Source organism: Archocentrus centrarchus, chromosome 4 (assembly GCF_007364275.1).
Source record: "Archocentrus centrarchus isolate MPI-CPG fArcCen1 chromosome 4, fArcCen1, whole genome shotgun sequence".
In the NCBI taxonomy this organism is placed as follows: Eukaryota; Metazoa; Chordata; class Actinopteri; order Cichliformes; family Cichlidae; genus Archocentrus; species Archocentrus centrarchus.
Window position 1 is genome coordinate 21,671,922 of NC_044349.1, and position 21,352 is coordinate 21,693,273.

Sequence of the window (21,352 nt, forward strand, 5' to 3'; positions counted from 1 at the left end):
CCCAACCCAAATGTCCTGATGAATGCGTTGTCATGCACACTTTGAATGGAGAGAATCTATCAGCTTTGTAATTAATCCCAATTATTTCCATTGCCTTTACAATTATAGTTAAGCTCAGTAACTCTGTAATCGCTGCACAATGAGTCACTGTGTGAAGAAGAATTGTTGTCACCTGGAGACTAAACCTGCAGCTCAGGTTCAGGTGGTTAGAAATCACTGAGCATAAGCAGGAATCTGATTGCTCTCATGTGAAGTGGTGCGATCTGGGAGTGAAGCGGCATTACTTTCTCCAGTTCAGCTATCACACAGTGACCTACACCAGACTGTTTGCTCAGTTTTAATGAATACTAAGATTAGCATTGTCAACATATTTTGACATAAGCAGGAAACTTGGGTTGGGCTCAAATGAGCTGCCATTATTCTGAAATATCTATGATTAGGATGGATGATCATTCGAGCCATTACACCATTACCCACTGCGTGTGAGACTTTTTCATTATGCAACAACTTCCTGTGTATAAAACAAGGAATAACATTCCAGACTGATGAACCATACACCTTTTGGTGAAGAACAGGCGAAGACAGTGACACAGACTACACAGGCAAAGAAGAGCAAATGTGTTTATTATTTTTTTTAAATGTTTTTAAACCAGAAATATTCAATGATTACTTCAGCACACTACCAAAACAGATTTGCAAGAAGTCCTGATAAATATATCTAAAACAAATAATAAAGCAATAACACAGTTATAGTATATCTAATAATGCATTTTGTAATAGAGCTCAATTTCATATTTCTGCATAATATAAAGGCAAAGACCACTGACCACTGTCAGTATTTTATTCTGTTCAATATTCTCTTACACATACAGTGCAGTGATTTGGCCTTTAAAGGGAAACAATAATGCTAATTTCCAAATCTACATATTTAGAGTAGCCTTGTATGATTTATGATTTACTTCTATATTTCCTAATACTAGGCCTTTGTGCAGGTCTGCAGTTAGACATACCCACTCTCACACACGTCTGAAAATAAAATGTCGGAAACTGAGTGTTAAAGATGTCTGAAGCCTGAGCTTTTGGCTTATAAGGAGTTGTACATGCACTGACCTCAGTTTTGCCCGTGTTTATTATCGACATCAACAATTAAGAACATATAAATTACATTAAGAAAAGAAAAAAGGATCCAATCTTTTTCTCACATATAAAAAAAATGTACTTTTTACTATTCCCTTATTTCTCAAGGAATCACCACAGTGGATGGAGCCACATGTTGATTTGGCACAGATTTTATGCCACATACTTTTCCTGATGCAACCCTCCCATTTATCCAGGCTTGGGACCAGCAGCACTAGGAATATATGAGCAAGTGACCCCCTGAGACTGGGTTTATGTCTCCTCCTGGGCTCAAACTGGGGAACTTTCACTTGTAAGGTGAATGCGTTAACCACTGCACCATGGAGCCACTTCATATCACATACTGAAGCCACAAATATATCAGGTATAGTCAAAAATAAAATGCAGATACTTAAGAGTATAAAATAATGGAGCCCTAAATCAAACTGACTGAATTGGGTTAAAGTGAAATAGTCTGGCAGAAACCGAAACATAATTAAAGCACAATAAATCATGTGGATCATAATCATAAGTGCTGACAAAAGGAAAGGAAGTCAGACAGGGTACAGTAGTCATGACTTCATAGTGATGACACACCAGCGGCTGCACCAGGAGCACTGCAGCCTTGTCTTCAGCACAGACCTTATAAGGACAACATGCAGTTGACTCATTTGGTGAGTGAATGACTGACAGACTAACTGACAAGCCAACTCTGTAGAGAGGGAATGATGGGAGTTGTGTTCATTATCACCACATCACACATCTTCCCTCTTCTTAATCCCTCTCATTTATTTCCGGTCTCCTCCCACACGTTTTCCCGTTCTCGTCTGCTTCCTTCTCTCTTCTGCCATCTTTACTTTGCTCCTTTCTCATTTCCCTGCTTCAACATGTGACCATGTTTTCACCTTCTGTTAAATAAGAAGGTCAGTGTGAATCCCACAAAGACACACATGAACACTCTCACACACACACACACACATCTGGCTGTAGCTGGATCTCACCACTTTCCTGGGAGTGCAAAAAGGAAGGTGTGTGTGTGTGTGTGCGCGTGTGTGTGTGCGTGTAAGTAGGAGTGCCTTAAACAGGCAGGGTTGAGAGAGGATGAGGATGGGCTGGGCCTCCAGCTCCAGAGTTAGAGAGAGGAAAACCCTCCCACAGGAAACCAGCGCTCCACTCCACATGGCCTTTTAAGGTAAAAAACTTCCCAAAACTCTTCTCGCTTGGGAAAAGGGCTAAGATATAGTCATATTTAAAGCTACAGCGAGAGCTGGAAAAAGCAGGGAAGAAGACCTAATGAAAAGCTAACAGAAAGAAAATTATGTACTTGGAAAGTGTTGGCGCATTTCCTTTTTTTAAAAAATGAAACAAAAATGCATCAAGAGCAGAGTCAGTTTCCTTGAGTGTTGTTAGTTTAAACTCACATTTTCATAATATTTCACTATCAGAGCTTTTATGACTGAAAGCACTCATTAGCTCTGGTTATGATTGTATCTTTATGACCGAGTCTTTGACCTGCTGCATAGTCAACATTCATGTCAATTATCTCCTGTCTGAGTCATATTAAGAGGGGAGGAGTGTGGGAAATAGACCCCATGCATTTCTTACACATGGGAAAACTATCTGCAGTTTACAGGAGATCTAAACAAAAGATGCATCCACAAAGTGAGCCATTATGAGAAATTGGTACTGTCGAGAGACCTAATTCCTAATGTTTCAGTAGGATGTCATCTATGTGAGTTTACTGCCAAAGTGGATGTTTGAAAGCCTTGCACACAAACCAACTATTTTGATATTAGGATAGACATTTTCATCAAAATGCAGTGCCGCTTTTGCTGTTTTCTTTAGCAGTGTAAGAGAACAAGGAATAGCTTTATGTATGACTTTTAGGATTTTGCAAAGTTTTAATTCGCTTGTGTGTACTGGTACTGCTTCTGTTACACAAACTTACTGTGAGCAACTGACTCCCTTTGGGGAAAAAATGCAGCTGTATGTATAATACTTAAGCTTAAGGTAAAGGCTAATGTTATGCAATTAGCAGCCATGATTGGTGAGTCCCTGAAGTCCTTTGAAGTGATGGATGTGTAACTGTATTCTTGAGCACTTCAAAAGAAGGCAGCTGGACTTCTTTTTGGTTCACGATGAAGCTTATTTGCTTCTAAAACAGCTTGATGAGGAGTCCAAGGTATTTAACCTATTGTGGGGCTGTCCCGTTGCAGAAGCTTCTTGGATGAGAAGTGAAACGTCTTCCTGAACCAAAAAGAAGTCCATTTGCCATCTATGCACTCAATGCTCCCATGACCTGAATGACTGACGATCCACACAGACATATGTGGCTGTATGTGTGTGTCTGCCCCAGTAGACATTTTATAGCTTGAATCCTACTCATGGCCCAGCGCAGCTATGATAACCTTTTCAACCCTGCGGTTTCATTTATTCGGTTTCGCCAACAGACATTACGTGTGTGTGTGTGTGTGTGTGTGTGTGTGTGTGTGTGTGTGTGTGTGTGTGTGTGTGTGTGTGTGTGTGTGTGTGTGTGTGTGTGTGCGTGCGCGCACACGCCCCTACTTTTGACAGGAGCTGCCTTGTCTTGCCTTCTGTTATCTGGCACTTTAACTTTGCTTGCAGAAAATGTGTAAATAAAGATCTGTACCTTGAATACCTGTCTTGCACCAGTTATACAGACTTTTATCATCTCATCACACTCATTTATCAGGAGACAGTCTGACAGGGCGTGCCAGTTCCACACTCCCCATCAGAGGTAGAATGACACACATTTTGTCATAAATGGTAGAAAGCACACATTTAGGCAATGTGTCACAGAAGTCATAATGATTAACAGTGTGAATCAATGTAGGAGGCATCATAAATTCCTCTAATTCCACACTTAGTCTGCATCCTGCTCCTAGATAAGTCAGATATTCAAGTCTAGTCTCCACTAACTACTGAGGGAAATATCTGTCTCTTAACCTACTAAATGGTCTGCTATGATCTCCAGCTGCAATAGCTGCCAGGTTTGTCTGTCTGCAGTTTGGTACTCGATAGCTGAAAATAGAAGTCTACTGCCGCTGGAAATGAGGTTGATGAGAGTGGTGAGAGTGAACGAAAACAGTAAAAATGTAGGTTGTAAAACCAAGCCCAAACTGATGGGCTATAAACCTCTGCAGAGCTGAGGGGACGGTTGGTCTGAAATTATTCTCTATGGGTTCATCCCTGCAGGAAATCTCTTTTATATAACACATTAGATGTAGGATCCACTGTTTATATAAAAACACTGATCAGAGCATCTTTAAGAGTAAATTACTTGCCCTATACACCACAAAATCATACTCATGCTCATAAGCTTCATAAGCTTCTGAGGGCTTTCTTCCATTATTGTATGTTTGTAAGCAGCGTTAGTCTAGACTTGATCCTTCTTTAAGGTATTCAAAGACAAAGTTCTCACCATATAAACAATGGCATATTGCAGAGGTTATCAAAGCTTTACAGTTAAGAGACCATACAGGAAAAATGCATGACGTTATCCCACAGCCATTCTGCTGATAGGCTACTGATAGCTGCCAGCATAGCCCAGTTAACTAAAGCCTGAAGTGCTGCCATTGCCAGCTCAGTCACAGGAGGCCAAAGGTCTCTGTCTGAGTGACCAACGGCCGTCCTGGATTAAAAATGAAACAAGGAGGTGAGGAGAGCACAAGAAGACTGTGAGAAAATCATGACTGTAAACAGTGTAGCCAAATCCCATTTTGAATGGAGCAAATCAAACAGATGTTACACATTTACTTTTTGAGTCAAGCTCTTTATTCAGACTGCAGCTTTTACTATAACTCCTCACTGGATGAACTTCATACTCTGCAGCTCATCCAAAACACTGCTGCCAATGTCTCTCTTCTCACCCGTCTCCTGTGAAGCCTCCAATGACTGCTCATATGAAGTCTAAATCTCCTTTTGTGAAGTCACTCCCTCAAACATGTAGACCATTTCCAGCCTTCTTCACCTGCACTGGACTCTTCCTGTCCTTCAGCAACCTGAAGTTCTCTCCCCCAAAACTCATCCGATTTTGCACTTCTTTTGTAAACTTTTGTTCCTCTCTCTGTCTTCATGTTTGTTTTTGTGTAAAATCATTCCAGCATTGTAAAATTATTCCACTGATTATCACTCTCTGTCTCATCAGTTAATGTTTGTTTTTGTACCTCTGTTTCAAAAAGTCATTAGATAAAGCAATAAGCCCCGAGATGTGGCGCAGAGACCATATGTGTATGTGTGTGTGTGTGTGTGTGTGTGTTGTCCTTTTGCCTCACTCACATGTATTTGAACACATGGCTTCATTTAAAGACTAATGGAGGGCGTCATTTGTCATCAGCAGTACGAACAAGAGATGTTACACTCATGTGCGCGCACACACACACACACACACACACACACACACCCACACACACACACACACGCACACACAGGCATGCACACACGCATGCACGCCCATTAATTTATGAGATGAGTATTTTCCCATCATTCCCACATTTGAAAATCAGTTCATTTTATGACATTTCAGCGTAGCCACACTTCATTTTTTTCAATTTATGTTTCTGTATTTGCTGAGTTGCACCCATTCTCCCTCTGTCCCTGGTTGGAAATACTGCTGTTTTCCATTTGTAAGGGTGCCCTCTCTTTTCCTCACTGCTTTCTCACCAAGTATGGTTAATTTTTTTTTTTAAGTTTGTGAACAGCTCCCTCTTCTGGGCTTGACAAACATAACTAACATACCCTGATTACTCTCATTTCTTCGCTCTAAGTGAGACCAATAAAAAACATAAACACTCATTGGCCACCTTGGGGGGTTGTTATTTAAATGATTTTGAATGTTGGCGTCAGATGGGCTGGTCTGAGTATTTCAGAAACTGCTTCTTCACTGGGATTTTCCTGCCTAACCATCTCTAGGGTCTACAGCAGCAGAAGACCACCTTTCCTGTCAGATAAGAAGAGGAAACTGAGGCTACAATGTGCACAGACTCACCAAAATTTGACAACAGAAAATTGGAAAAATGTTGCTTGGTTGGATGAATCTCAATTTCTGCTGCAAGATTCAGATAGTAGGATCAGAATTTGTGTAAACAACACGAAAGCATGGATCCATCCTGCCTTGTATCAACATTTTGGGCTTCTGAGCACTGTTTAAGCACCACAGCCTGCCTGAGTATTGTTTGCTAACCATGTCCATCCCTTTATGACCACAGTATACCCATCTTCTGATGGTTGCTTCCAGCAGGATAATCCTCTGTCATAAAGCTCAAATCATCTCAAGCTGCTTTCTAGACCATGACAATGAGTTCACTGTACTCAATGACCTCCACAGCCATCAGATCTTAATCGAATAGACCACCTTTGGGATGTGGTGGAACGGGAGATTCACATCATGGATGTGCAGCAAATCTGCAGCAAATGTGTGATGCTATCAACCAAAATCTCTGAGGAATGTTCCCAGCATGTTGTTGAATTTATGCCAAGAAGAATTAAGTTTCTGAAGGCAAAATGCAGTCCTAGCGAGGTTTACCTATCCAGTGAGAGTACATTATATTCCTAACAAGCTGATTTAAAAATATAGAAATAAGAAAATAAGGCCACATATCTCCTTTTTGTCTGGCAATAGCTTTCAAAATTTTTAAATCCTTTTAAATTATAGTCATTTAGTTTGCCTCAGATATTTCTGTCATCCTTCCATCCATTTTTGTAACTGCTTCTCTAGTGTACGGTTGTGGGGAGGCTGGAGCCAATCCCAGCTGATGTAGGACAGGTCACCAGTCTATCACAGGGCAGTTTCTTTCATTTACTAGACTTGTATTTCATATACTTCTTAAAAGGTTGCGCATTAGATCACTCACTTTTACTTTTAAAACCATCCAAAGACACACAAGTGAGATCACACAATATTTAAGCTTGCATCAAAAAGTAACCTTCCATTCATTTTTTCAACCACTTATCCACTGAAGATTGTAGAGGGAATAAAGTCTCCTAAATGATATCAAAAAAGAGACAGGGCACACCATGAACAGACAAGCATTCACACTCACATCAACACCTGCAGCCAACTGGAATCAGCATGCACGTCTGTGGAGCACACAGTTCAGGTTGTATTACCCACACAGGTGCAGGGAGAACAAGAAACCTCCACACAGAAAGGCCCCAGCTGACCAGAAGCTTCAAACCCCAAAACTGAACGGCAGCTGTTAAATTTTATGTAAATTTATTTTCATAACATTATTTTGCACCACTTTCAAAATGCCTCTGTCACAGAAATTTCTCAAATAATGATGTAGCTGGGCATACTTTAATTTCCAAGTTTCAAACTGCTAAATTTCAGTATGACGCTGATTGTACTGCATTAACAAATATGTCAAGGTTATATTCGGGAGCCATTAGAGACATATCAAACACAGATTATCAGAATGTTAGTTTAATGGGCAGAGACTGTTGCTATCTCTGACAGAAGATCTGCTGCTGAAAGACCTCGTCTGCCCTTTTTTGTTTTGGGTAGCTGTTGATGACATGACCTCCGAAATAGCCTAGTCAAGGTCTTCAAGATCTACTGAGTCATCACAATTTAGTGAAATATTGAGAGATTTACACATTTCAAATGTGTTGTGAATGCTTTGCTCTCAGTGCCATCACCTCTCCCAAAGAACAAACAAAAAAAAGAAACATACACACACACACACCCAAAGCCGGTGACATGTTACAATGTTGCTTTTTCCTTAACTTTCCTTAAAAAACAAAAGAAGGAATCAGACTTGCAACTTTATGAGAAATATGAACTAAAGCTGACTATGATGTGTTTTCTGTAGGGGGAGGCATTGCATTGCAAGTGAACAGACATCTGCAGTGAAATGCTTTTTTCTTACTGGGACTACAATGTGCGTCCACACTGAAATATAACAACCCTGTGCTCCTCAAGAACTGCGCTCTTTTATATTGATTGTGATCGGCATATAAGAGACCACTGCATCCTGATCATCAGTAAACAAACAGATGATCGTGAATGTCACACTTGCAGCTATCAGAAACCAGGGACGATATCTGATGTTACAGACAGAGATGGATGCCAGCTCATACATCTGATTAGCTCAAATTGTGGTTACAATGCTCTCATTATGGAGTATGACACAAACTGGATATTGTGCGGTACACGGTATTAAGAAAGGGAATGCCATGGCCTTGTGAATTGGGTCAGGTCTATAAAGAGGTTAACACTTGTTTGTGTCAGCAGAATGATGTGATTTGATAATTCCCATAACCTATGAACCCCCTGAGAACCAAAGAAGCCGTGATCCTTTGTCTCACACTGACTATGTAGACATTTGCAGGGTCACACTGGATGCCATGAATAGTGTTGGTTTGAATTAGCCTTGAAGGCCACCAGAAATCCCCATGAAAAACATTTTAGTGAGTTAGAGCTGGAAACCTCATGAGAACCTCACATCCTGCAACCCGAAAGGAGAAACTGACAGGATCAGTTACACTAGTGTGGCCTGAAAAAAAAGTTTAGGATACATGTAAGATACATGTAACAAGCACAGAGATCCATGCATGCAGGAAACCTTTGGAGAGGATTGATTTAGAACCTAAATTTTGTGCCAAGAATGTGGCACATTATTGGCACTTTAAAATGTTCCAAATAAGGAAAACTTTGAGCCATAAAATGCCAAGACCAGATCACATTTCACAAGAAAAATGCTGAGATTGTGTTTGAGTTACCTCTCTACATAAAGTCAACGTCCTGAAGTAACCTCTCCAAACAGCATAAAGGAAACGTGAAGGTTAGGGGGGCCTCCCCAAGAGCTGTAAATGTTGCTTATCTTCAGTATACAACTGCTGAGTATACATTTTTATTTACCATGTTTTATGTACTTTAAGACATTTCCGCCTTAAACTGGGAACATAATAAACTTAATAAAACATGATACACAGGTGCTCCTCCTGATACTCCAAAGGGCACATGAAGGTATTTAGTTGCACTTCTTTTTACTGAGAGCACAGCTGCAAGCAGACTTCTTATAGATGTGTGTGTGGGTGTGTTTGTGTGTGTGTGTATCTAAAGCTGTGTGAGCCCTGGGGAGGTGTGTCTTCAGATCCGGGTGATTCTTTTTCAGCCAATCAGTGGGAGCTGGAGGCCTTTCGGGGATGTGGCAGTGAATGATTAAGGGATGGGGGAGGTGAAGCTCCAAACCAGGCTGTAAAACACTGACCAGTTGGAGTAAGTTATTAGTATCATATTTGTCTGTAGCCCCTCAGACCAAGAACCTGTCTGCAGGCCAAGTTTGAGATCTGTGACGTTCACATGGCTGGATGTGACCCAGCTGAGACATCCATCCAGTCTTAGTCTATTTCATTATTATTTCATTAGCTGCAATAAATGAGGAAATTATGTCACTGTCTGTTAGACAGGCGGGTAATATGAAACCACAGTCTCCCAAAACCACTTCAAATATTAAAGTCTACAAACATCATGTAAAACTTGAATGATAAAGAGGTCTGATACATAACACTTAACTCGACACATTTTTCTATTTGTATGTTGCAAACAATCAATAACATTAACACATCACGAGGACCTGCAGTCTCTTCTATCATAAATAGGACTATCATGCAAACGTTTTTTGTCTGCAGTATGCATTAGGTAGCGACATACATTATATGGCCTATAATAGATTTGCAGGCACAAAAGGAATCAATGCTAACATGCAATAAGATCTGCTATGGCTTAACAAAAAAAAAAAAAAAAAATGGCTGCCAGACTCTAAGAATATGGAAACCATCTTAATCCCATCTGATTCGCTCGGCTCCAGTTCACACTGAGAGCTCCAGGATGTCACTCACTAGAAATCCTTCTCCGAGACAATGTGAGGAAATCACACATTATAAATCATGAAACCTTTTTATTGACACAAATATCATCAACACGAGCAGATATATGAATAAATTCCTCTCAGAGCATTTCTTCGTCATGTTCTAACTTTTCAAACCAGATGTTGAACTGCAAATGCGTGACTCTCATTAATGGACTAAAATTAGATAAATGACACAAAATTAAAGTTATGTAATCCCATAGTGAGTCTTTATATCTGTTATTTATTTAAGGCTGACACTGTTTAAGTTCATATACAAAATAAATAAAACAAAATGGCTTCTAATAATTGTTTATGTTACATTAAATAAAAAGAAATCTGCAAATAACCATTTTACAACAAGAAAAGCTACATGTTCAAATACAAAAGTGAAGAAGATGCCATCATGTGACCATCTGCCCAAACTTACAGTAAAAAGAAGAAAGAAATTACATTCTCTTTAAATTCTAAGATTTCTGGTCCTTGGAAGGTCTTAAAATTGGGTAAACACAACCTGAGATGAACAAAAAAATATGTCGGTTAATTGGCCTCACAACTGCAAGGTGCCCAGGTCTGTAAAATAAGCCCAAATCTTCACCCCTCCTTCACCGTGCATGTTTTCTCTGAACACGGTGCTGTGCCGTATGGCCAAACATCTCCACTTTGGGCTCATCTATAGAAGCGACATTGTTCCAAAAGTCTTGTGGTTTGTTCAGATGCAGCTCTACAAACAGAAGTCCTGCTGTGTGAATACGCTTCCGCACTGTAGAATAATGGACTTCAAATTGTTTGGAAATTCACTTCAATTTTATAGCACCAAATCACAACAACTGTCGCCTCAACGTGCTTTATATTGTAAGGTAAAGACCCGACAATAGTGCCAGATAATTGCTTCTCTGAGATTGTGGATGATATCTTTCCTTCTTGGCATTTTGTTAACACACACAGAATGCTCCAGACCTGCAAGCAGCCCAAACCTCTGCTTTTATAGAGGCGCTCACACTTGCTAAAGATCAGCTAATCAATTAAATTTGATTATTCGTATCTGGCTGATGTTAATTCCAATGGAAGCAGTACGGGTGCATTTAGTTTTTCACACAATGCCTCTTATGTCATGTCCTGGTGTTCATTTGAGGCTATATTTACCTCATTGTAAGACCATTTTTACCATTACTATGTGTGTATATATATATATATATATATATATATATATATATATATATATATATATATACACATTGCTTTAGCAGTATTCCCCACTTTTGGGAAGTCACGTAATGTCACTGTCTCTTGGCTGAGTTTGTTTTCTATGTTATTAACTGCTGATTCATGTTGTCTCTAATTTTGTGGTAAACTGCTGTAAACATGTTGTTTTTCTGTTGCAGAAGTAAAACAGGTGACTTTTATTTTAAGCATCAAAACCTTTGTTTTATTTACATCACTTCCAGCTTAACTAATGCCCTGGTTCCTCTATTGTTCTAAAATCTAAAGCTATCATGCTTTGCTCAGGATGAGGCCACAAAATACCCTTCACACAGTGTTAGTCATACAAATGATTACTTCCTTCTCATATTTATTACAAGAAGGAACCATTTCATCACTTTCTTTACTACACAAGGGTCAATAATTAGACCTGTGGGAGGCATTTTCCTTTTTCAGGAATGCTGAATCATTTAGTTTATTGTGTCACTAAAGACTACAATGAAGCATCAAGTAACTTATTCACAAATAGCTTGTTTGCTTTCTTTTACAAAACAACTACTGTTTTGTCCTGTTGACTTTTGAGCATGTTTTATACTTAAATATAATTCTGAATTACTATGACTTTTGATTCTCTCACTTTTAATCTTGCCCAGCATAATTTCTCAAACTCTGGGGTGGGCCAGGGGAAAAAGATAAAACTGGCATCAGCTGATGCCAGTTTTATCTTAAGGACCTTTATATATTTAAAATTCAACTTTTATCCTTTTTCTATTGGTAATAATTGATCCAAAAACTGTTTTTGTCTTCTGAAGAAAAGTGTGAGAATCTCTGCTCTATGTTAACTATTTCAGGAATAAATCAAATTCATTTCAAAGCCTTCCTGTAAATGTGCAGGGATCACCTCACATGTTAGCAAACAAGTCTGAATATGCCTCTCCACTGTGTCAGTGTTCATATCTTCCTGTGTTATGGCTTGAATTTTTTAACAGTCACATTCCAGTGTAGTAAACCACAGGTACGAGAGAAGCCGGGAGTGAAAGGTAAGGTGAAATGGGATGAAAAGGCCAGAGAGAGTGGAGGAAAGGAGAAGAACTACAAAAGGAAAACGCACCAATAAGGAGACCATGGGGGTCCAACACTACTGTTTGCTGCTGTTGCTTGTCAGCTGCCATGAATGGATTGCAGGTAGTGTGAATTACTCTCTCTTTCTCTCTCTGTGTGTGTGTGTGTGTGTGTGTGTGTGTGTGTGTGTGTGTGTGTGTGTGTGTGTGTGTGTGTGTGTGTGTGTGTGTGTGTGTGTGTGTGAATAAGAGGACTTTGCACTGCACCCAAAATAAGTGGGGTTGTTTGTAGTCGCCATGTACATATGCAAGCATCAGTGTGTGTGTGTGTGTGTGTGTGTGTGTGTGTGTGTGTGTGTGTGTGTGTGTGTGTGTGTTTGTGCGTGTGCGCACGCAAATAAAACTGCTGTTTTTGGTAGCTCTTGTGGACCGGCCTCTTTTAGGCTAGACATGTCTCAACCTGTCCCCTCAGGAATGCTGTAAAAAGGTGCCATCATGCAAAGTGTTTTCAGCAGTGGAGACTCACTTAGTTGTGCTTAATGGAGCGCATTATGTAGTTATATGGGATTCACTCATGAGGGGCAACGTCAACTAAAAATGGCATGTAGGCTACAGTGAAGTATGATTCTCCTTCAAGGGTTTACTCAGTTAGCCAGAAAACATTCAGTAAAGGCAGACCAGTTTTAGGGGCAGTCAAAATTTTGGGTTTATTGTTGGATTTATGTTTTCCAGCCACCTGCTACAAAGGAGATCATCATGAAAATGACAAAAAAAAAATGTTACCAAAAACCCCCACTGCTGTTTAACGTCCTACCACCTACCAACACAACTTGCTGGAGGCAAAAAGAGTGACGATGGTGTTGTTTAAGGAATTTATTTCCTGTAATATAAAGAGGACTCTGTAAGATCTTGAAAGTATAGGAATATGTCACCTGCATAAGGGCTGGTTTTATGATGCGGCAAGTGGTTCAGGAATAACTCTTAAAAAAAAAATCACTCTGAAAATGCTGCTTACAGTCATGGCCAGTGGTACAAATTTTGTTTCATATGTTTTTATTTGTATGATTTTTTTTTTTACATGGTTCTATGATATAGTGAAAAGCAATTATAAACATTTCATGCATTTTAAAGACAAAGACAAACACATCAAATTTATGCAAAGAATCAGTATTTACAAAGTTGACCCTTTTTCTTCATAGCCTGCAATTTTCTGTGGCAGGCTATTTAAGTTATCAGCTTCTGGGTCAAATCCTGATGGCGATCCATTCCTGCCTCATCACTGCTTAAAGCTGGTGGCCAGTTTCTGTTTGATCTCCCACCTTTTAAGCACTTACCATAGAGTTTCCAATCAGATTAAGATCTAGTGAGTTTCCTGGCCATGGATCCAAAATGTTAATTTGTTGATCTCTAAGCCCTTAGTTATCACTTCTGCCTTCATAGTGCTCCATCATGCTGGAAAATGTACAGATTATCACTGTTTTGTTCCTGGATCACTGAAAGAACTTGGTCTTTGTGTGGTAGGTCTTAAAAAGCAGTTGGTCAAGCAGAAGCCCACACACTGTGATCACCTTCAAGCACGGATAAGACAGGAATGGCTCGCTATCACTTTGAATTTGGCTCAGGAGCTGATATCCAGCATGCCACACTGCAGACATACTGAATTCATTATGAAGAAGAAAATGTTGCTTTTCTCCAGTAACTGGAATGTCTTCCTTTCCAGCAGGTGCTGTGAGTAGCATCAGTCCTTATATAAAGCATTATGAGGGCTTGTCTTACGACAGGGAAGATCTTCACCGGAAGCACTTGAGAGTCAAGAGAGACACGCGACCTCAGGAACATACACTGCATTTGAATTTTACTGCTTTTCACCGGTAACTTCACATTTCCGTCTGAGCAGCTGCTTGAAACTCACTGTCCACGTGCAAGTGTCTGGTTAAATTTACAGTACATACCTGGTTGTACAAACTCTTTGTTGTTGCTCCCAAATCTATAACACGTGTCAGCCATTAGTTGCTCATTAGTCCATATCTGCCAGATTATATATCTATGAACTTCTCACAGCACTACAAAGCTTTGACCACATCTGTAAGCTGTTTGTATTTTTATTCCCTTCAGGACTTTCCACCTGCTTTTGAGGCAAAACAGAGCAGCGTTTTCTAAAAGCTTTACAGTGGTCAGTGAAAATGGTTCCATGTACGTTGACCTCTCACACATCTATTCAGGAACACTAGAAGGTGGGTAATCACAGAGATATCTCGTCTTCCTGTGGGACAAAAAGCCAAAGAAATATTTCAGCGATTTCACTGCAATCAAAACTAAACCTGTGCTATATCTGGAAACTTCCACCTGTAGAAACATCCCTAAATTGGTTTAATAATAGCGCCACAATGAAAAGGCCAAAATAAACCACACTGGGCACAAAGACAAAAGACCCTCTGGAGAATTTTGAAAGCTCGTCTTCATCATCAGATTTAAAAACTGAAATGATAGAGTTTCAAGTTGCACCGCCCAGCTGTAATATCTTCAAGTGGAAAAGTAATAATCATCCAATTTCAATGTTTTTTATGCTTTGGACAAAACATCTTGATAAACACCTTGTTGCAACACATTTCTGATTATTGAAATTTAAAGAGTAAAACAGAAATCACTGAATTAAACATGAGCCGAGTCACTGATTTCTCTCTTGACCCATAACTCACCTTGTGTGTGCAGTTTCTACCTCCAGTTTTCATGTTTCTGTCATCAACATATATATATATATATATATATATATATATATATATATATATATATATATTTTTTTTTTTTTATGATTAGTCTGTCTCTAATTCTCAGGCATCTCTTATCTCTCTAATTCTGATTGTGCTAATTGTGCAGGTGAACCTGGCTCAGCTTGCCATGGCTCTGTGTTACAGGGTCAGTTTGAGGGAACTATCCATACAGACAATGGGACTTATCACATAGAGCCATTCCACAGATACACCAGCAGTCCAACTGAGCACCACTCAATAATCTACCGTGAGGATGATATAGGTAAGACTGCTTTCACCTCAAAGAAAAGGTTGTCTCTGTGCTCAAACCTCTACTGCCTCTGGAGCGATGGTTCTTCTCTACCCAAGATAAGAAAACGGTACAGACATTTGTGTATTTGCATTACAATAACCTGATTTCCCTGGCCTTTGGCACAAGCATATCAATAGTTTGATTCACAGCCCCTTTTGGACAAAAAACCATAGAAAAACATATCTTTCCCACTATTTTTAATTCCCAGTACCCATGTCTTATACAGTATTTGCAGCCTGCAATTCTCAAACTAGTATTAATAGAGGTCAGAAAACCCGGTAGGACCTTATAATGTAACTGAACAGCCTATTAAGACAGGCTGCTGGGGCCCTCGCTGCCTGGGCACTGGCCAAAGAAAAGATAAACTGAAGATGGTGTGACTTTTGAAACAGGAGGGGTGGGTTAGGCGGGGGCCTAAATAAGAAGAAGAGGAGTGAGAGAATGTGGGGAGAAGGACATTGCTTTCCAAAAGAAGGAAAAGAAGAAAACAGGAGTACAGTATCCAGAGGGTTCTTCAGGTTTTAAAGGCCTTGGAGACAGTTTCTACAACAACAGATTAAAACGAACTTGCTGTTGGCTTAGGATCATATGATTTGTCCAGATGGCATTCATCCCAGTACTGTCAAAGCATATATACATCAACGTGGATGCCAAAGTGTGATTCCCTTGCTGAACGTGCATTTTTGCATTAGCATTAAAATTTTTCCAAGAAAGCTTTTTACTGGAAACATAATTCACATTGTCCAAGACACCCCCCCTCCCCCCGCTGTTTGTCCTCAAGTCTATACAGACTCCGTGGCTGCCTTCCTCCCCAGTCCTCCTGCCATTTTTTTCAGCCCCTTTCAAAACTGTTGCAAAACTTTACATTGAATAGCATCGCAGCTGTTAACATCCTGTTCTTTCATTCACGAGCCAGCATATCTGCAGGAAGCTCTGAAAGATTTGGCATATGATAAATAAACAATCAATGCTTCTAAACAAAGTGGCAAATTAGAGCACGAGGTGGGTGACATAATGCGTCTGCTCTTGTGTATATTTCCACTTCCCGTGGGTGTCGTCTGGGCGCAACAAGGGATGCATGAGGAACTTTAGGTCCCCTGGGATGCTGGATGTCACAACATGCTTCAGATTTGGGGCACAGGTCAAGCCAAGAGTGGACATTTTGTAACAAATCACCGTAATGAAGCCTGATAACATTAAGTAACAATGCGTAAAGTCATTTTGTGTGCATTGTGGGAGCCCTTCAGCTAGTCTCCTGCCTGGACATGACGGCCAGCACTGTGGGGTTTTCATTGTAGTCAGTAAATATGAGGACCAAAACTTTCTCTTCAAGGTGCTGGTCATTGACACTCAGAGCAGATAAATAAAAAAAAAAGAATAAAAGCATCATGCCAGTAAAAGCTGTAAAAACACACACAACAAAAGCTTTGAAAAGTATGGACACGAAACATGGAGGGACATACCCTAGGAGCTAAATACTAAGTTATACATGTATATAATATCAAACATGTAATAAGAAAGAAATTTAAATAAATAAATTTAGAGAAAATGGGAAACAGGTACTTGAGATAAATGGATAGACAGACTCTGGATAATTGAAAAAAAATATATATATATATTGCTGAAATGCAATTTATGATTGTCAAATTAACAAATTAACAGTACCAAAAAACAAGGGTCAATTTTAATGTATGTTTTCCACATAGTTGAATTGTAATCCAAGCTTGCGGGAGACAAGTTTTCCAAAACATTTTCTTGACTCCTCATCATAAATATGAGGATGTACATAATTTTTTCTCTATTTATTATGAGTAATTTTTTTCATTCTACTTTAAGTCATTTGAATCTGAAATTGTTTCTATAGCATCTGAATAACGTACACACAGTTTTTCACTGTCCTTGAGATTATGCATAGAGACAACGAGGGAGTAACCTGCAGCTACTTCCTACTGCTAGGGAGTGACTTAGGAATGATCGGGATTATTAAGCTCACATTCCTTTCATTATAACTTAGTGTTTAACTGCTGTGTCCTTAATTGCTCCTTCAAATTGAAAGTGGTTTTACGGTCAGGAAGTAGCTTGCATTTTCCCCCAATATCTGAGTTTTCATTTAGATTTTACACTTACAAAAATAGATCTGTCAAATCTTACTTACAGCAGCGTAAATGGTAAAACATCTACTTTTTTTGCATTTGCTAAGCTTGGAGAATTTCAGAAATAACTCTGACCCTGGCTGAAGTCCTGATACAAGAAGGTCATCAGTCATCTGAGTGAGTCCTAAAGTCACAGTTGTTGTATGTAGGTATTGCTTTGGATGGAAAACATAGATGTTTAAGTTTTAAACGTTCGAAAATTATGAGACATTGCTTGAAGTTGTTCCTTTTCACGTGTCGCACACAAAGGGAGGTATTTGTGTCAGCCTTGTTCTCACTGCTTGAAATCCTCTGTTTAGTTCAGGTGAGGGTGCTTCCTAATCCAAGCTTGTGGGAGGCAAGTCTCACAACAAGTAAATCTGGGCACTAGAACCTCACACAGACTTTGAACTTCGCATGTTTAAAACTGTTTAATCAGTTCCAACACAGCCCGACGCACAAACGCAACTCTGTCGGGTAATTTCTAGAAAAGTTCAACGCATTTGTGAAAGCGGCTAAGGGTGACTGTTCTTATGATTTCCACATCATTCCAAACAAACAGTCAGCCAGCATCATTCAAAGTGGGAAGCAGATTCCGCTTTAGTTTTTTTAAGTCTCACAAATGGCATGAATAGAGAAGATGTGGGTTGATAGGAAATATCTGGACTAGGGTAGGCAGGCAACTTCCCATTTAATGTGTAAATGACATCATTTGGCAAACTGTGAGGCTACTTAATAACTGTTAGATCAAAGATTTAATTTAGGCAATGGACATGTGTTCATGAGTCATGCGCACCGATACAAGTTTGTCATAGAAGTTATTTAAGTTATTTTGCTGTTTTGACACTTAGACTTTTTTTTTTAATTAATAAGTTATGTGTGAAAATAAGAAAGTGGGTTTACAGAATATAGCAGATGTTCAAAAATGAAATTTAATAAAGTGATCCACAGTCTAAGAAGGCTGTGTGATAGATGGATGACCCTTCCCCACAGTGTATCCCAACTCTCATCCTGTGACAGCTGGCATAGGCTCCAGTCCCCCTGTGACCATGAAAATGGAAAGATGGTTGGTCCATTAAGGTTCATAAAATTATTATACAAGTTATCCATAACAATTGTATTTATGTTGAAACAGAAGACACTTAGCCCAACCACAACAGAGACTGGACAAGCTTTGGGTCCTTACATGAGGCACTAAAACAGTAACTCTAGGCCAAAAAAGGAGGCCTCCCATACACACATATTCTTCATTTCCCATCTCAGTGGCTTTTTTCAGCCAGTACGGGGCTTCCTCCCCAGCAATCCAAACCCCTTCACCACAATACAACAATTTATGCATGAGCAAAGTATCCAATAAAGATTTAAATGTAGCGTGCATGTTCTGTGATCGTGTGGCAGGATTGTAGCATTGTGTTTGGTGTGTAAATACTGTAGCTGCTACACTAAAAGCTGGAATGAGACTTCAGCTCCAGCAGCTGTTGGAAATAAAGGTCTTGGCTGAAATGTGACACTCATTTTCCATCTGGGAAAATCCTTTTCTGTTTCTGTACTGACTGTACAAGGTTTTGCAACTGATTGATTAAGTGGCTCTCACCAGCCTAGTGAAAGCCATTAAGTTGTTGTCAGTGGTTTCCAGTTGGAAAAAAATTAGTGTATTTCTGAATAAATCTTGTTTTATCATGATCAAGAAAGTATTTGCTTGCAAGTGTGACTACACAAAGATTTATCTGCTGCTGTGAGACTCTTTAACAAACTAAGAAAGACTGAGAGCATTGGGCATGTGGTCTGGAAATAATTCAGTCCGTGGGCTGTCGACACCCAGCATTTAGGCCTCTACGTCTATACCCACCCCCACTCGTGTCATGTACGGGATGAATTACAGGTTTCTGATTGGCTGAAGGACTTTGGCAGCATGGTGTGATCCAATCATGTGTTCACTTTCTTTCACTGTAGGTTCATGTGTGACACACATGCACACATATGAACCTACACACGCGTGTGCGCACACACACACACACACACACACTTTGCATTTGCATTATCCTTTAAAGTCACTTTATCATTTTGCATACGGCTCTACTTTAACTGTGGATTTCAAGAATATTTGCTTAGCATTAATGAAGCTGGTGAAGTTTGTTTTTTGTGCGACAATCTTAAATGATCCACTAAAACCAATTGCCTACATTGCCTACACTACATCATGTGGTGCAGCAGTGCATTACTTAACATTTGGCCGGTTCCCTGAATGTAAACCTTATACTCTTTCACTACGAGCACCTTTTGCCTTCTTGCATTTTTATGAAATTCTGTGGCTTTTTCAGTGCAACATGACGCGCCAATTCATGCAAAAGCAATGCCTCCCATGGCTGCAAATCCATCATTCTTGCATCAGACTGAATGAGGCAGCCATCCCAGAGGTGTTACAAATCATGGACAATGTTTTAATGAAATCAGACTAGCAGTTATAATATCATTTCCACAGGCAGCTCCATTGCTCCCACTCCAGATCACTGTGCTGGTTTCCAAATGCAGAACTATTTATAAAGTGTCTGTAAATGTGAGGGTGCTTCTGCCCATGTTAGCTGCAAGAAAGGCTGATCACAAGGAGCCAATCCCCAGCTTTTGTTCTCGCTAGTAAATTCAAGTGTGACACCGCATGACTGATCTGTATCATGTGATGTGTATAATCTTAAACACAAAATGCAAGTTTAATGTAAGTTCTTAGTTTTCAGAGCCTCTCACTTGAGATTTTTTCTAAAAATATTTTATTTCTGTTTTTTCTAATTGTTGATATTAGTTTGCATTTGGCACTGAAAAACAAATGTAAAGAAACGGATGTAAAATAAAGTAGGATCAGGTGTAGAAGAAATAACGTCAAAAGTTGTCATTAAAATCCAAAAGCAATCATATATTTTCCTATTAGAGGAGTAAAGTAATTATTGTGACCTTGCATAACTACTGAGTACACAACAAACATCGCACAGCCTTGACTTTGCTTCAAACTTGGAGACTTTCAATGTTTGCAAAACCTTAAAAGGTAAGGCAGCGTATCAGGAAACATCAAATTAAACACAAATAAAAATCTCTATTGATTTTGTGACATGGTGGCACCATTGCCAACAGTTCCCTGTGTGGTAAGAACTGTGTGGTATTTCCCACATTTGACCAAAATAAAATCTCGGGGCTCGTTCTAGAAGTTGGTACATGTAGGAAATGTTTCAGTGGTCCAATCAATCCATTTTCCCTAGAGAAGGAAACATGCAGCAGTAAATTACGGTAATAATTTCTGCACAAACAAATATTTTCCGAAGATCACGCTGTTGCTGAAGACCACATTGCATCATGTGTTTATTGTTAACTTTCTCAATGTCTCGTTTGTTCCAATAAATAGGAATAGTTGCAGGTTGAACAAACCTTTGATCTCTGCTGAGTTATTTATTATGATTGGAGACTGAATGAACATGGACAAACATCGCTCACTACAGCATTTGCTAGGCTATCTACATCGTTGTGTTTATTGGACTAAAGTAGCAGGAGAAGAACACAGCTGATTAACTATTTTTGTGACTGCAAATATCTGTGTTTCTGTGCAGCCCTGTCATACATGACTTCTGGCCCTGATGGATTCTGTGCCGCAAAACATCTAAACCTCCTCGCCCAAAACCTCAGACCTAGTGAGGTAGGACCGTCCAAACGTGAACTGAATAAGCACCACAAAAACATGTCCACTGTATCCACTTTCTTTTTCTGTCAGCTCTCTCAAACTTTCCTCCTTTGTAATCTTTATTTATAGCCAAACCCATAAATGTTTGTGGAGGAAATTAACTCACGTGTCTGATTTTCATCTTTTATAACTCACCATTCATTCACTTTTATTGGGCCTCACCAAAAGTAAATTACTGCT

The 21,352-nt window shown here is 39.5% G+C and overlaps 1 protein-coding gene across 2 annotated transcripts in view; it reads left to right on the forward strand.

Moving 5' to 3' along the window:
* The first annotated feature begins 12,165 nt into the window (after positions 1 to 12,165).
* Positions 12,166 to 21,352, forward strand: part of LOC115778739 (disintegrin and metalloproteinase domain-containing protein 10) — a 31,496-nt gene continuing 22,309 nt past the window's right edge. The window contains exons 1-5 of one of the 2 annotated variants that reach the window (XM_030727018.1): positions 12,166 to 12,377; positions 13,974 to 14,124; positions 14,369 to 14,487; positions 15,131 to 15,286; positions 21,042 to 21,127. In XM_030727018.1, coding sequence (XP_030582878.1) covers positions 12,248 to 12,377; positions 13,974 to 14,124; positions 14,369 to 14,487; positions 15,131 to 15,286; positions 21,042 to 21,127 — 642 coding nt within the window. In that variant the 5' untranslated portion in view covers positions 12,166 to 12,247. The remainder of the gene's footprint in view (positions 12,378 to 13,973; positions 14,125 to 14,368; positions 14,488 to 15,130; positions 15,287 to 21,041; positions 21,128 to 21,352) is intronic. The other variant, XM_030727019.1, reaches the window with a different exon arrangement.